At 39.8% G+C, this 14,586-nt stretch overlaps 1 protein-coding gene across 1 annotated transcript in view; it reads left to right on the top strand.

The window, feature by feature from the left end:
- Positions 1 to 6,672: 6,672 nt before the first annotated feature.
- The window catches only part of tmtops2b (teleost multiple tissue opsin 2b), an 89,859-nt gene continuing 81,945 nt past the window's right edge, over positions 6,673 to 14,586 (top strand). Inside the window, exon 1 of the mRNA XM_079821029.1 lies at positions 6,673 to 7,504. Coding sequence (XP_079677155.1) covers positions 7,135 to 7,504 — 370 coding nt within the window. The 5' untranslated portion in view covers positions 6,673 to 7,134. The remainder of the gene's footprint in view (positions 7,505 to 14,586) is intronic.

Below are 14,586 nucleotides of genomic sequence, written 5' to 3'. Positions count from 1 at the left end.
GAGCTGGAACTTCATTAAAAATAAAGTTATATATATAACTTTATACTATATACTATATATAAAGTTTATACTATATACTATATATAAAGTTATACTATACAACCACATATTCCTAATATTAGGATCAGAGGGAAGCTTATGCAGCGATTGTGTTCTTCCACAACCAGGAATAGCGTAATATCGTGATATCCTCCGCATGTTTATTGCTGCTGGCTAGCAGCTCCATGAGTCGGTGGGCGGGGCTACTGAATTACACGTGCTTATTATTCTGTAGAGGTGGTGTTTTGTCGCACGATGACGTAAAGGTGAAGCACAAGATCGTTTTCAGGGTCTGGTGTCTATAAAAGCTTTTCTTTGACTAACGAGAAAGTTTTCAGCTCTGAAACTTACAGGATATTATTATATTTGCCATGACCTCTTATATATCAAAAGCTCAAGGGAAAGTTGATTTCTCAATTCATCACCCCTTTAATATAAATTATTTGTAATAGAGCAGACATGTTGAGTTTTTAATGGGTTATGTTGTAGCCCTGCTTGTTTTTATGAAAAATATGTAGGCAATTGACTGCATGATCATTTCACCATATTATGTAGGCTACTGCCATGCGAGTCGCAGATTAAGCTGGTGTGAGCCGCATTAGGCTCGCGAGCCGCGCAATGAGTAACACTGCTCTAGGATGAGCATTTATCATCACAATCTTGCCAATGCACTCTACTTGTTTTAGTAAGAGAAAAGATGTTAATATCTGTAAGGGTACAGATTGTGTGCCATTTTAGCCTGAAAAGCCAGACCCACATCAAGATGTTGGGTCTGGAAACTCACCATTGACAGGGCTCAATCCGAGGGGCGGGATAAACGGTTGTCTTTCAAATTCCCGCTGCACCCAATTGGATAGCGCCATGAGCGCCACAACCAACCAGAGCAAAGAAGAAGGTGAAGCCGAGCTAACGTTAGTTGATAGACTTTCGCTGTATCCCGTAGGCAAAACTTCGAACATATCTTCTTTTCTTAAGAATGACTTCAGTACCGTTCTTTGTTCTTTTCTCAAAGAAAAGCTTAACTCCAAGTCTTCCAGAGTCGCGGCCAAAGCCAATTCAAAAGACTGCTGTTCGTCAGCTTCTTTGTTTACCAGTAGCATACAGAAACTCTGCAACTCTGCCGTGACGTGCCGTCATTATGTTAAACCCGCCCACCGACTCTACACACGCTGTGATTGGCCTGACCAGAGTTTGGTTTTTCCACCTCTCAGGTCTACCGAGAGTTGCTAGACTACACTCGCGGCAAAATACATTTTCTGCCGCTAGGGTGCGTCTAGATTTCTAGGCTAGTGCCATTGTATAATTTCAGCAGAAATCCATTGCACCCTTCAAAACTGTATGCACTATAACACCATAAGGGCCCCCGGTTTCTGACACTGTCACTAAGATGAAGAAGAGTAAACATAGTGTGTCATATGTGATTTACCATACAAGATCTCAAAATTCTGCGCATTCAGGCATTCAACTCATTCAGGTGTTGAGATGTATAAAAGAGCTCCAGCTGTGTAATGGTTGTTGTTTGCAAGACAAGAACAGCTTGGCACAAAAGGAGGAAGTGCTCAAAAATCTACATGGAATAAAAGATTTCAAAACAATGGGAGCATAAAACAAGAGAAAAGCTTGTCATTCTCAGGCTTTCCAGTAGGCTCTGGTTATGATTGAGCTAGGCATTCTTTTGATGTTAGATGGAGGGTAAAAATGTTCCATCTTCCTATCCATCTCATTGATTCTTGTTCCTATATACCAGGGCTCTCTATGGTAAGAACTGTCGAACCACAGGGTAGACAGCTGTCTCATCACGCCTAAATCAATGCAATGCATGGAGTCAACAATAAATCCAGAGACAATGTCAAAAAAAGGCAGCGACATCAAAGGTGTGGGTCCTTTCACAGTGGTTTCACCAACCACTACATTACTTCCACATTCAACCGTATCTTTGTGAGAGCGTTCGATCACTTCCTCCATATGAGGATATACTTGAACATATCCTTTACCTTTCTTGACTCCTTCCCCTGGATGTAGACACCAGTTGCAGCCAAATTTCCCATTAAATTGCTTGATATTTTGTATCATAGCCCGAGGTACACTATCATATGAACTGCTCTATAGTATCGCTCTGATATAGCATAATATAAAAGACTTTATAATCTTAATTTTGCTGATAAATGCTCTAAAAATATGGAGATGATTGTTTTTTTCACACCAAACCATAGTCCTGTTGTTTTTCCTTATACTAGGTAATTTATGTAACGCAGCAAGGGCCAGATCGAAAAGAGGATGATTTGAGGTACACCATCAGAGTTAAAAGTGAAGCTAAAAGAGTAATCTTTTTTTGCACATTGTTCATACAATTTCCCATCCATAATGTCTGAAATTGTGTCAGAGTTCCTTGGCCTGGTCTTTCTGTAGTTCAATGACTCTCCAAGATTCAAAGTCTCTAGGACATGTTTCAGTTGGCCGATAAGAGGCAGTGTAAAAAAGAAGTTACCGTTTTTCAGTAGTTTGGTTTTTGTCAAAGAACTGATTGCATGTTTTGCATTCATTATTCCAAAACACAAAAGCAGTTGGGACAATAAACGTGAAAATCATATTTTCCTGTTTCGTAAACTGTTTTAAGAGGTATTTGGTGGCTGGCAAGTGGCAATCTTGTGGTGGAATGAGAATCAACATTTGGAGTGTTTGCAAACCATCTTGCGTCAATCCCACAGTTCCAGCAAAGGCCATCAGAAGTAGAATGGATTGTCTAAGAGTAACCAAATGCTCCTTTGTACAGTGGGGACCTCATCATGTCATCATTAACCTGGAACAAAAAACAGGATCCCAATAAGTTATAGTACTTGTGGTTGAAATGTAGGAGATGTGTTCAGAACCATTTGGCATTTGGACAGCAAGAGCAGGCCCTTTCCCACGTCTTTCTAGGGCTACATGAAATGAACCCATTTCAGTCTATGCTGTCGGTCTATGCATGAAAACATTTGTAGAGTAGTGTATTTGTATAATAATCTCAATGAGCGTTGTGCTTTCCAATTTGGTCATTTTTTTGTGAAATTCAAAAAATACCGATCATCTTTGATCAACTGATCATCTCTTCCTCTTTACTACTAGCTATAGCACCAAATAAACATTAACGAACACCAGCGAGGCTATGTTGAAAGATACAGTATAATAGGCGGGCGATAAAACAATAATTGTTACAATATAATTTCTTGATATAATTTTAACCAAAGTTTGACAGATGTTCGATATAATATTTATGCACTAAAAGCGGAACGGAGCCGCGCTACTCTTTTGAACAATGCCACACTGACCATTTATCAGCTCGGCAAAAACAGCAGCACAGCAATAGCTTACTAGAGCAGATCCGTTTACTCGTTCCGTCTTGATCATGCGACCACTGAACAGTGATTTGAAATTCAGATTACATTTTACCATGGTAGTATGGTGCTATATGCATGCATAGTTTACACATGGTTAACATGATCTAAATGAATGGTGAGAAATATCACTATTTCCCAGATGTAAAACAACATTTCAAATTTGAACGCACCTCAAAGTCCAAACTTGCAGCACCTGTGCCATCACTGTCTATTTGCATGGTCATCAATGGACTGCTGTAAAAGAAGAGAGAAATACGCACCAATAATTTCAAGTTGAATCTCAGTTATTATAAGAGTTAGAAAAAAAAGAGTGAGTTATCCTACTTGAGGGTCATCGTTCAGTCTCCACTCTTCCTCATCACTGTCATCTACAGCGTGCCCACTGGGTAGCTTCATAAGCACAACTTGTGTCTTCTGTCTTGGCTCTGCGAGATCACCCTAAACATCCTAAGTCATCTTCAATTGAATCACAATTACAGCTGAATAGACACAATTTTATTACTCAGAAACACTTGATTCTGATGGGTTAATCGCAACATTACGCTATCTGATATTTCCTGACAATGACCATCTCTAAAAAACTCTATCCCTACTATTACCGGCTGCTCATTCAAAAGACTAGGGAGATAAACAACCATCGACAACATACAATATAAACAGTCATAACTCATTAAAAGTATAAATTGGCATAAACGTGTAGAATTAACTGAAGGCAGACTGCTATGAACCGTTTCTACATGTGCTTTTAACATGTTAAATTTCACATGTGCGTGTGGTTCATGTGTTTTTTTCTGCAAGGGTCCGGACAGCATGCCAAATACTCATAACCTTTACTCTATTTAATTATGTAGGCTAAGTATGAACTTGTGAACCTTCAGATGTCTTAAAATGTACATAGGCTATAGATCAAGAGAATCCAAGCTCAGTTTTCGGACCTTGGTTTTTCTAAAACCCTGCGTACCAGATGGATACCTGCCTCTTTCGGATTCCACCTTTACATTGACAGCTGGGTGATTCTTCAACTACAGGCACTTTTGGCCTTGTGAACTTGAGGGGAAAAAAAAGTGTTCAAATCAAAATTGTCACAGTCTAACAATTAAATATAACTAGTCTAGTTTAATGATCCATAAGAGAACGCACTTACATTATAAGACAAATTGGTGTTTTTTGACATTTTCCGATCCGCACTGAACAAATGTCATTTCCATCACATGTAAATATTTGATTATTATTTAAAATCATTATGATATTTATAATTTCTTAACAGTGTAAGACCACTTTCACACATAGTTTTACCAATTTATACCTATATTGCAATTACCATAGATTTGTGGATTAAGTAAATTAATTGTCATGAGGCCCAATCACAAAGCTTACATCCACCACAACCTGAAATATAATATTGCATTGGTTAGATACATTTCAGAAAAATAACTACTTGTGTTATTACATTAATTAATTATGGAACATTATCCCATAAACTATGCAGAAATTTTGAATGAGTGATTAGAATTTTGTACATTATTTTTTAAAAAGTTATGAGGTGGTGGAAATGACTGGGTGTTGTGGAAATGACAATGAATGGACGTCCGTGTAGAAAAACAGAAAAAAAAAAAATTTGAAACCCATTTAACAAATCATTAATCATTAGTCTGATTGGTTCCTTAACCAGATGAACAGTTACAGTCTTACTATAAACAACTTTAACCACAAATAGTCACATGAAAAATGTAATCTTAAAAATAGATGAAAAGGCATTTCAACAAATATATATTTGGATAAATACATTAGCGTTGTACATTTCAATAAATAAAATATTCATATGTAGGCACTCAATCTATGAATTGCACCTTGTAAGCATAAATGTCATTTCCACCTCACCTTTGTCATTTCCACCCAAAGAGGTAATGTGGTGGAAATGACGGTGGTGGAAATGAGAATCCTACAGTATTTTGTAAAAAAATCCAAGCTAGTGTTACAGATTAGCTATGAATTGGTAGCAAGCATTGCATGGATGCAAAAGACATCTCTTTGTGTTAAAAAAAATCACATTATTTACAAACTCATTTGATGTTACGCCATGTTTGGAAATGACATACAATAAAAATATTTTCATTTCAAGCAATGTTTACCTTGAGTTTTCTTCTCCAAGTTGCTGAAGAAATTTAAAATCTCCTCCATGTCAGACATGTGCTATGATGTCATTGTTCATCTCCATAGAAACTACCCAAACAATCTTTCAAAAAAACTTTTTAAAGGGACATTACAGCGTTGTGGTGGAAATGACGGCAATACTGTGGGACAACTACATTTTGTATATAAAATCACATTAATAGTTATCTGACCTTAAAAACCTCAATTATGTTTTGATTATTTTACTGATACTTTATTCAGTCATATATATATATATATATAAAAAAAGATAAAGCATTTTTTTTACACTTCTTTTTCATTATTGAAGATCAGAAGTCTGGGTGTGGGACAAGCACAAAACAGCAATATTTGCATGTATAATGATGTTTAAAAAGGTGAAAAAATCATTATAGACTACCGGTAAAAAGTTCCTAAAGTACTTTCATTGTAAATTTAACTATGAAAGTGTGAATTTTTAAAGATTAAATGTTTTTTTTAAAAATATGATCAAAGGAAATGAAAGTGCCCATAGTCTAAGAATTGCCCAGCTACGTAAAATGCTGAATGGAGATGTGAAAGCGTATCTATCTGGTAATAATCTCCGCGGAAGGCTTTAGTCGCCAGTCAGTCATAAAGCCATTTAGACTGTGATTCTGACCCCTGACAATATGAGCTCTCTGGGGGGATAGCCTTTGTGAACAGATATAGCAGAGACTACATGTGATAATGTAGCTTATGCAAACATGTATTTTGTCATGATTTATGTAGGCTACATGAGGTTGTTTTATATTTTTAATGTTACTTGATTCATTATTCAATTAACCACGGATGGTGCTGATGTGCACATCAGTGTTTATTGTTCATGGGATAAGTTTAATGAACCCCAGTTCTGTTTTAGGCTATCACCTGTATCATTGGTTATCAGTAGCTAATATTTTAAGGCAGAATTTAGTTGTTCACGTAGGCTGGTGGGTTAGTCGCTCTCTCTCTCTCTCTCTCTCTCTCTCTCTCTCTCTCTCTCTCTCTCTCTCTCTCTCTCTCTCTCTCTCTCTCTCTCTCTCTCTCTCTCTCTCTCTCGTGACGTCAAAATGCCTTTATATGCCTGTTGCTCGTCTAGTAAAGCTCGCGCACTCTGTTGGACTAGGCTACAAAACTACGCGATTCGTACTGATGCACAGCTGGGACTGAGAAGGGAATGTTTGCCTCTAGGATGCAATGCGTAGTAGGCACACGTTAATTCACCAAAGTACGTTGATGCGACACGTACGCGTGTTCTCTGACCTCGTGAAAAACGAATTAAAGTCCAATGTTTCAATCAGTCAGATGTCATGGTATGTCATGATACTGCAGTGCAGACCTTAATAAGAAGACAGCTACTTAGATAGTCAGTTTGCGTGTCTCTTTTGAGCATCAAGCAAAGCGCAACTGTCGTATTCAACCGTCCAAGCGCGTTGTCAATGATAATCATCAACATTTCTGATTAAATCATGATGCTGATGCGCCGGAGAACGCTGAGGTGTTCACTGAAGGAGAATGACGGCTAGATTCTTACCTAAAAAATAAACTTTTCTAACTCTAACTAAATATGTTTTCCGAGCAGGCTGATGTAAACCACAGCTTTAATATGACCGAAGAAGACCGGTCAACTCTTCTGGACGAGGGCTGGAGCGACTCGCCGGTGGGGACGCTCTCTCGCGCGGGCTTCATCACCCTGTCCGTGTTCCTGGGATTCATAATGACTTTCGGTTTTTTCAACAACTTTATTGTGTTAGTTCTTTTCTGTAAGTTCAAAACGCTCCGGACGCCGGTTAACATGCTGCTTCTTAACATTAGCGTCAGTGACATGCTGGTGTGTATGTTCGGGACGACCATGAGCTTCGCGTCCAGTGTGCGGGGACGGTGGCTGCTCGGACGGCACGGATGCATGTGGTACGGCTTCATCAACTCCTGCTTCGGTACGTACTCAAAAAAAAAAAAAAAAAAAAAAAATATCAGCTCCATTCCTACATGATATACATTTTTCAAATAGCCTACACATACTCTCTCTCAAAAAATTGTAAACAAATACCTTTATGGGTACTACAACAGTCAAGGGCATTTTGTTTTTAAATTTTAAATTTACATCTTTGTACCTTTTTCACCCTTAAAAGGTGCACAGTGAGTATCAATATGTAGCTACTTTAATACTAGCTATGAACCTTTTAGGGGTAAAAAGGTACAAAGATCATTGTACTGCCCCAGTGACAAGCTGTTGTAATTACAATTTACACCGTTTTTCTATAGACTGTAAAACTATACAATTAATTTAAAATGGTCACGTTTTAAATTGTGTTTTTTGTGGCTTTCATTTGGCTGGCTGTTTATGTTTTCTTGCATTTCGAAAACTTTGGCAGCATTATTTTGTAGTGTTGGTTGGTTGATGTTTTTGGCAAAAAAAAAAATATATATATATATACATTCAGAATGATTCACTTTGAGTTCTAATGAAATTGTACTAAATACTAAATGAAATGCATTTTAAGTTTTTAAATACTTTATTTGGCTTGCAAGAAACTGCTTGTTTATTGCATCAAAAGTCATTTGAGAGGAACTTTAAATATGTGTACAGTTCAAGTCACATGAATGTCTTTACACATAGACCACATAACATAATAACTGAATTTACACAAAAGATCCAGTTCAAAAGTTTACACAGGCTTGATTCTAAATTCCCAAATAGGGTGTGTTGTTACCTGGATGATCAAAATCTGAAAACATTCACTGATGCTCAAGGCAACACAACACATCAAGAGTCAGTGGGTGTAAACCTTTGAACAGGATAATTGGAAATTGTTCCTATTTGATTTAAAGGTCCCATGGCATGAAATTTTCATTTTATGAGGTATTTCAACATTAATATGAGTTCCCCTAGCCTGAATATTGTCCCCAAGTGGATAGAAATGTTGATCGGTGTACCGAGTTCTGGCTGTCTATCTCTGCCTTAGAGAAAATGACAGGCCAGACGAGCCAATCCTGAAGTCTCCTGGTTTGACGTCCAAGCAGGAACGGTTCCCTCCCTTTCCTCCGCCCAGAGAATCTGGCACGCCCATGCAAGCGCTCGAGACGAGATCATTGCTTGTGATGTGAACGAGTGAACGCTGGCAGTTTCTCAGTGTTTGGATGTACAAATGAAAACAGAAGTCTTTCTTCAGTTCCTTCTGATCTGTGATCAGTGATTTCTTATGTGTAGCTAATTATTTATTATTCGTGTACACGCTGCGGCTTCTCTCTCTCCCGACAGAACGGTGTTTTCGTGTTTTCTATCTTGTGAGTCAGTGTTTTTGTATGTCCTCGTCGCGTCTATCTGTTCTAAAATGTGCATACAGTCGTTTCTGCTCAACATCAGCAGAGTAGTCTGTACTAGACTGTACAGCAGCATCTTTAGAGATAAACCTCACACACGCCGAAGCTCGGCCTTCAACATCCCTGACCGCCAGTACTGCATCTGGCCCACAGCGGAGGCACCAAACGCGGCGTGAGATTAAGCAGAAGGGGGGTAAGCGTGAGGGTATCCGGGCTAGGCTAGCCAGCTTTTCCCACAATAAACTGGATTACATTCGATTACTGCTGTTGTGTCTTTGTTTGCGCTGTGTAACGTTACTCAATGCGCGTCACTTACGCTTTTCATATGATAGGAACATATCTAGAAATACTGCTTTAAAGCGGCACTAGGTAACTTTTCAACCTTTATAATATATTTTCAAACCTCTTGTGATGATACATCGACTTACAATAGGCTGAATGACACGTCTGCCATAGCCTGACGGGGTCTGTGTCGTTTTTAATCGTACTTTTAAACTTCGGGAAAAAAAAGAACTACAAAATTCGAATGCTTTACGGCATGTACGTCACTTCCACCACCACCCCCACTTCCTTAAATTCGGACGTGCGAGAAAAACTATAATTTGTTTGCCGAATGTTATAGTCATGGCCGAAGCAGCACAGAAAAATAAAAAAGCAAAGGTTTTGTCGGAGGAAAGCAAAAAGAGGAAATGAGAAAGTGATCGGATTAAAGGCAGGACGAGGATCAACATTGGGCCAGCGTTTGCTCGTTGGCGTGAGCTGAAGGAGGAGGGGCTACATTCTTGCAAGTAAGTTAAATACATAAGACGTATAAAATCATATTTTAGGATACCTAACATGTCTGTGATATTGGTTTATTTGTCTTTCCTCAAGCTATAATGCAAATCGATTTTTCAAATTTGCAGATTCATCTAGGGTAGCTTGATATTATAATTTTGACGATATATGGTTATTACCTACCACTCAAACATTGAATTGAAGTATCATATAGATTCTGTAAAACGGGAACCAATAGACTAGGCTACTATAATGACGCTGGCTTGTAAACGTGAGCATCGCGATCATTTGGCATTTGAAAAAAATAAAACCCATGAAATGATATTCATATGACATGCTGAAACATATGCCACTGTACCTGGGATGAAGACATTTCACACGCGACGCAAGCAGAACACCTGCATGTGAACTCCTGCAGTGTTCAGGGCTATCATAGAGACAGAGCGACACGCGTCATAATCTGAAGACCACGCCCACCGGGGGGGGGGGGGGGGGGCAATCAAACCGTCTCCATTGACTTTGCATTGCGGGAGGTTGCCTCCTTGTCATTTCGGACTTATTACAAAAAACTGAACAATGTATAAAAGCTGATATGTGACAAAGTGAACTGCAAACAAGCTAAACAAAACCCAGAGGCAAAAACCCAGACGTTTTTATAAGCTGTTGACCCAAAAAACGAGCGCTACAGGTCATATTACACTGATAACTACGGCGACTAGAGGGGAATGTAATCAACGACAGGAAATATCATATATAAAACGGACATTTGGATATTTGACTTAACAGTAACAAAATGTTTACTGCACACATACACATACTGAGACATACTGAGTGTCAGGATCCCAAAATTTACCCATTCATCCTGCTGAAGCGTCACTTCGTATTGCCTGTATCCACTTTTATCTTCTTAAACGCTCGTTTTTTTGGAACGACAGCTTATAAAAACGTATTTCTGTGTTTTTTAGCTTGTTTGCTGTACACAATGTCACATATCAGCTTTTATACATTGTTCTGTTTTTTGTTATAAGTCCGAAATGACAATGAGGCAGCCTCCCGCAATGCAAAGTCAATGGAGAGCGTTGGATTGTTTTCCCCCCCGGTGTGGGCGTGGCCTAAATACGCTCTGTCTCTATAGTTGTCATGTCAACAAATGCACGTGTGATGCATCCACTGATGTAGAATGACAGTTTACGACAGTAGTAGAGGACAATACTGTTTCTCAACTGTAGGGGGACCCCGAGAGCAAAAACTACCTAGTGCTGCTTTAATCAACACTTACTAACTCGTTCATCTCGCTGTAATGGTACTTTGCATGTGTTACAAAGTTGGTAATAATGATGAAGACGGACTCGGCGTGACTGGAACTCGTATTTATTCAGAACTCTCAGATAAAAACACAATAAACTCGCGCTGACAGACAACGCTCTCACAACTCAGTAGTTACTATAAATAACTTTGTTAGCAATCGCTCCGTCTCCGTGATGTCCGGTTCGCGAACGAATCATTCTTTTGAATCGGTTCTTTTTAGTGAACCGAACCAGTTCACCAAATCGGACTGAATCGTTCTAAACGGTTCGCGTCTCGAGTCAGCGCTGATCCATAATTTACTAAAGTTACTAACTTTCTGACATGAGTGACAGCCCCTCAGACTAGAAATAGACTAATAACCTGAAGTATATTCTAGTAACTACAACAGTTCACCCTGAACTGAGACATGCTGAGAACTGATGAGAAGTGAACTCAGGTCCATCCGTCTCTCTGGCAGCAGCTCGTCGTAGACCTTGTTAAACCACGCCCCCTCCGCTCGTATCAAATGCAAAGATGTCAGCCAATCACAACAGTGGGCGTTTTTACTGAAGTCTCACAGCAGACACGCCTCTTGAAGCAGGGCATTCAGCCACAGGGCAAACAGCAGTATAGAGAAAATGCCTTTTATTTCTAAATTATGACATTTTATGATGTAAAAATCATACTAACAATACAAGTACACCTCAGGAAACACTATAAAATAATAGAAAAATGCCATGCCATGGGACCTTTAAAGATATCTTATTTTTAGTGATGCCCTGCAAAAGCTACATAAAATACTTTCATATCTTCCAGAAAACGAAATAAGAACAATTTTCACCCCTATCATCCTGTGCAAAGGTTTACACCCACGGAATTTTCCTTCTGGAACATCAGTAAATGTTTTCACCATTTGTAATAGTTGTGAATGAGACCCTCGTTTGTCATCAGTGTGAAAATATGGATCTCAAAAATCATACATTCACTGCTGGAAAGGGTTAAAATATGCAGAAGATGTTGTAAAACCAAAGAATGTGCTGGACCTGGAGGAGTTTTCTGAACAACTGTGACTGCTCAGGACAAATATGGGACTTATCATAAAAACAAATCATAAAAAACAGCCTCCAGGTAATGACAGACAGTACTGAGAATCAATTAATTGTATGTTAACTTTTGAATCGCTTCATTTGTGTAAATGCAGATATTATTATATCTTGTCGACTATGTAAACATCTGTTAATAAAACATTTTAGTTGCAGTGCTTAAAAAAAACTAAAAAATATGTAATTTATGATATCTGTTATTTATTTATTTGAAATTATTGATATTTTGCAGATTCTATATGTAACTTATGACTTCAACTAATAGGCTACTGTACATAAATGAGTGCAATATGCTGATTTTAGAGCCGAGTTGCGCATAACTGAGCAAAACTATTTCATATTTTACTAGAATAGTTACATATTTTTTTAAAAGTTTTTAATTTATGTATTTTCAAGATTTTTCATGGCCTGAAAATCACAATTTTAAAATTCCAATTTTGAAGTTTTCCCATTCAATTAAATTTAAAGTTTATTTGTCAAATACGAGTTAAAAGGTGACACAGCAAGCGTGAAATGTAAATCTGGCATTTCCTGTGGACTGTGCAATAAAAATATACAAAAGACTTTATATAATCCATGATCGTGTAGCAATGTTCTCAATAGTGAGACCGTGTATAGCTAGAGACTAGAGTGCATTTTGAAGGAGCTGTCATCCGCTCATTTGATTTGTCAATGGCCATCTTGACAGCTCATCAAATATGAGGTGTGCAAAAGCCCTGGAAAACTACTCAGAAAAAAGATGTGGATGAGAAGATGACAACATGAATGCTTTTTACAAGTTGAAATATTGTAAGTATTGCAATTCTGGCATGGCGTGAACGCACTTGAAGTGCTGAGAGTGTCTGTGAGGGAGAACTGCAATTTTGGAACTGCAAAGTTTTTCCTGCATTTTTGTTCCAACTTTTAATAGAAGCCAGTAAAAACTCTTTTTTTACATATTGAAATGGAGATATGAAAAATGTCAAACACCACATCCATACTCCTAAACTAAAAATAAATAAATAATTAAAACAATTAATTCGAACAATTAAAAAAGACAAAGAGAAGCGATCCATAAACGTAAGTGCAATACACAGGCTGCACTATTCCCTGTGTTTTGGCCGTGGCCATCTCCCTGTGTGCTTCAGAACTTTTCCCCTAAAAGAATACACGGGTGTGACACTACGTCTTTTTCAAGATGTCATTCCAACTGTGCGTTTCTGGATGCTCACCGACCTTCAGGAAAGGCAGAGTCCCCTTACCTATACCCGGTCTAGAGCTATTCCTGCGGCCCAGCAGAATAGGGCTACTTCAGCAAATAGCCAGGGTGACCTGAGGATTACGGTTAGCAGCAAAGGTCGGGCTAGTGTGGAACCCTCCACCGTGTCCAGAGCCTTCTAGGCTGGATGATTGGTATCTGAGGGCAGCCTGCGCTGGTTCTCAGTGCCCCCCTCCAGTCCTACCCGTCAGGCTGTCCCTGTCACCCCGTATCTTTACAAAGGTTGCGGAGGCAGCCATTGCTCCCATGAGAGAGCATGGTGTTCGCATTCTCAACTACCTCGACGACTAGCTGATTCTGGCCCAGTCGAGGGAGCAGTTGTGAGAACACAGGGACATGGTGCTCAGTCACCTCAGCCAGTTGGGACTTTGGCTCAACTGGGAAAAGAGCAAACTCTCCCCCGTGCAGAGGATCTCTTTTCTCGGTATGGACTCTGTCAATCTGACCACGCGACTCACAGAGGAGCTTTTCAGAGGCTCCTGGGGCAAATGGCATCCTCAGCCGCAGTAACTCACCAAATCGCTGCCAAACCTTCAGCCCGTGGTCGGACCCTTCCTTTCTCCACGGATACCTCTACCACTGGCTGGGGGAGGGCATGTACAATGGGCATGCAGTCTCGGTTCTGTGGACAATCGCAGTTAGCAGAACGTCTTGTGCTGGGCCACCTCAAAACGCTGCTACGAGGAGAACGTACCGGTCCGTATGGACAGCACGGAGACCGTGTTTCAACAGAGTGGTCTACAGTTCCGTTGTCTTTCACAACTCGCCCGCCATCTCCTCCTCTGGAGCTTCGCGCCACTCACATACCGGGCCTGCTCAATCGTGCAGCCGACGAGCATGTGTCTTTCCCTTGGCAGAGTCCGCTCTGCCATCTCTGTCTGGTGTAGTCTCCCGCCTAGGTCGGCCGGGGCCACCCCAGAGACATTCGTATGTTGTACTGCCCAGATGGCCGGTCCATATGTGTATCTTCCACATGATACCTCCCTGCAGGTAGGATGTGGCCCCTTGGGGCACGCTTCCCAGCATTATCCAATACTCTGCTGAGTAGGTCTTGCAGAACAGCAGCAGTGACTCTCCTTGCATAAGTTCCCGCCCCAACAGACTGGGGTCTGAGGGACTTACGCAGGGCGCTGGAATTGGCAACACCTGTGGCATTTTCCATAGGGATCCCAATACGTCGGTGACGTTGACGTAACATTGAACGTGACCGACTGAAAGGGAACATCTCGGTTACATATGTAACCCTCGTTCCCTTAAGGGGAAACTGTTT

This window comes from Gobio gobio (genome assembly GCF_949357685.1).
Source record: "Gobio gobio genome assembly, chromosome: 7".
NCBI classification, from domain to species: Eukaryota; Metazoa; Chordata; class Actinopteri; order Cypriniformes; family Gobionidae; genus Gobio; species Gobio gobio.
The sequence above is the reverse complement of the archived record's forward strand: the minus strand, read 5'-3'. Positions and strand labels throughout refer to the sequence as shown.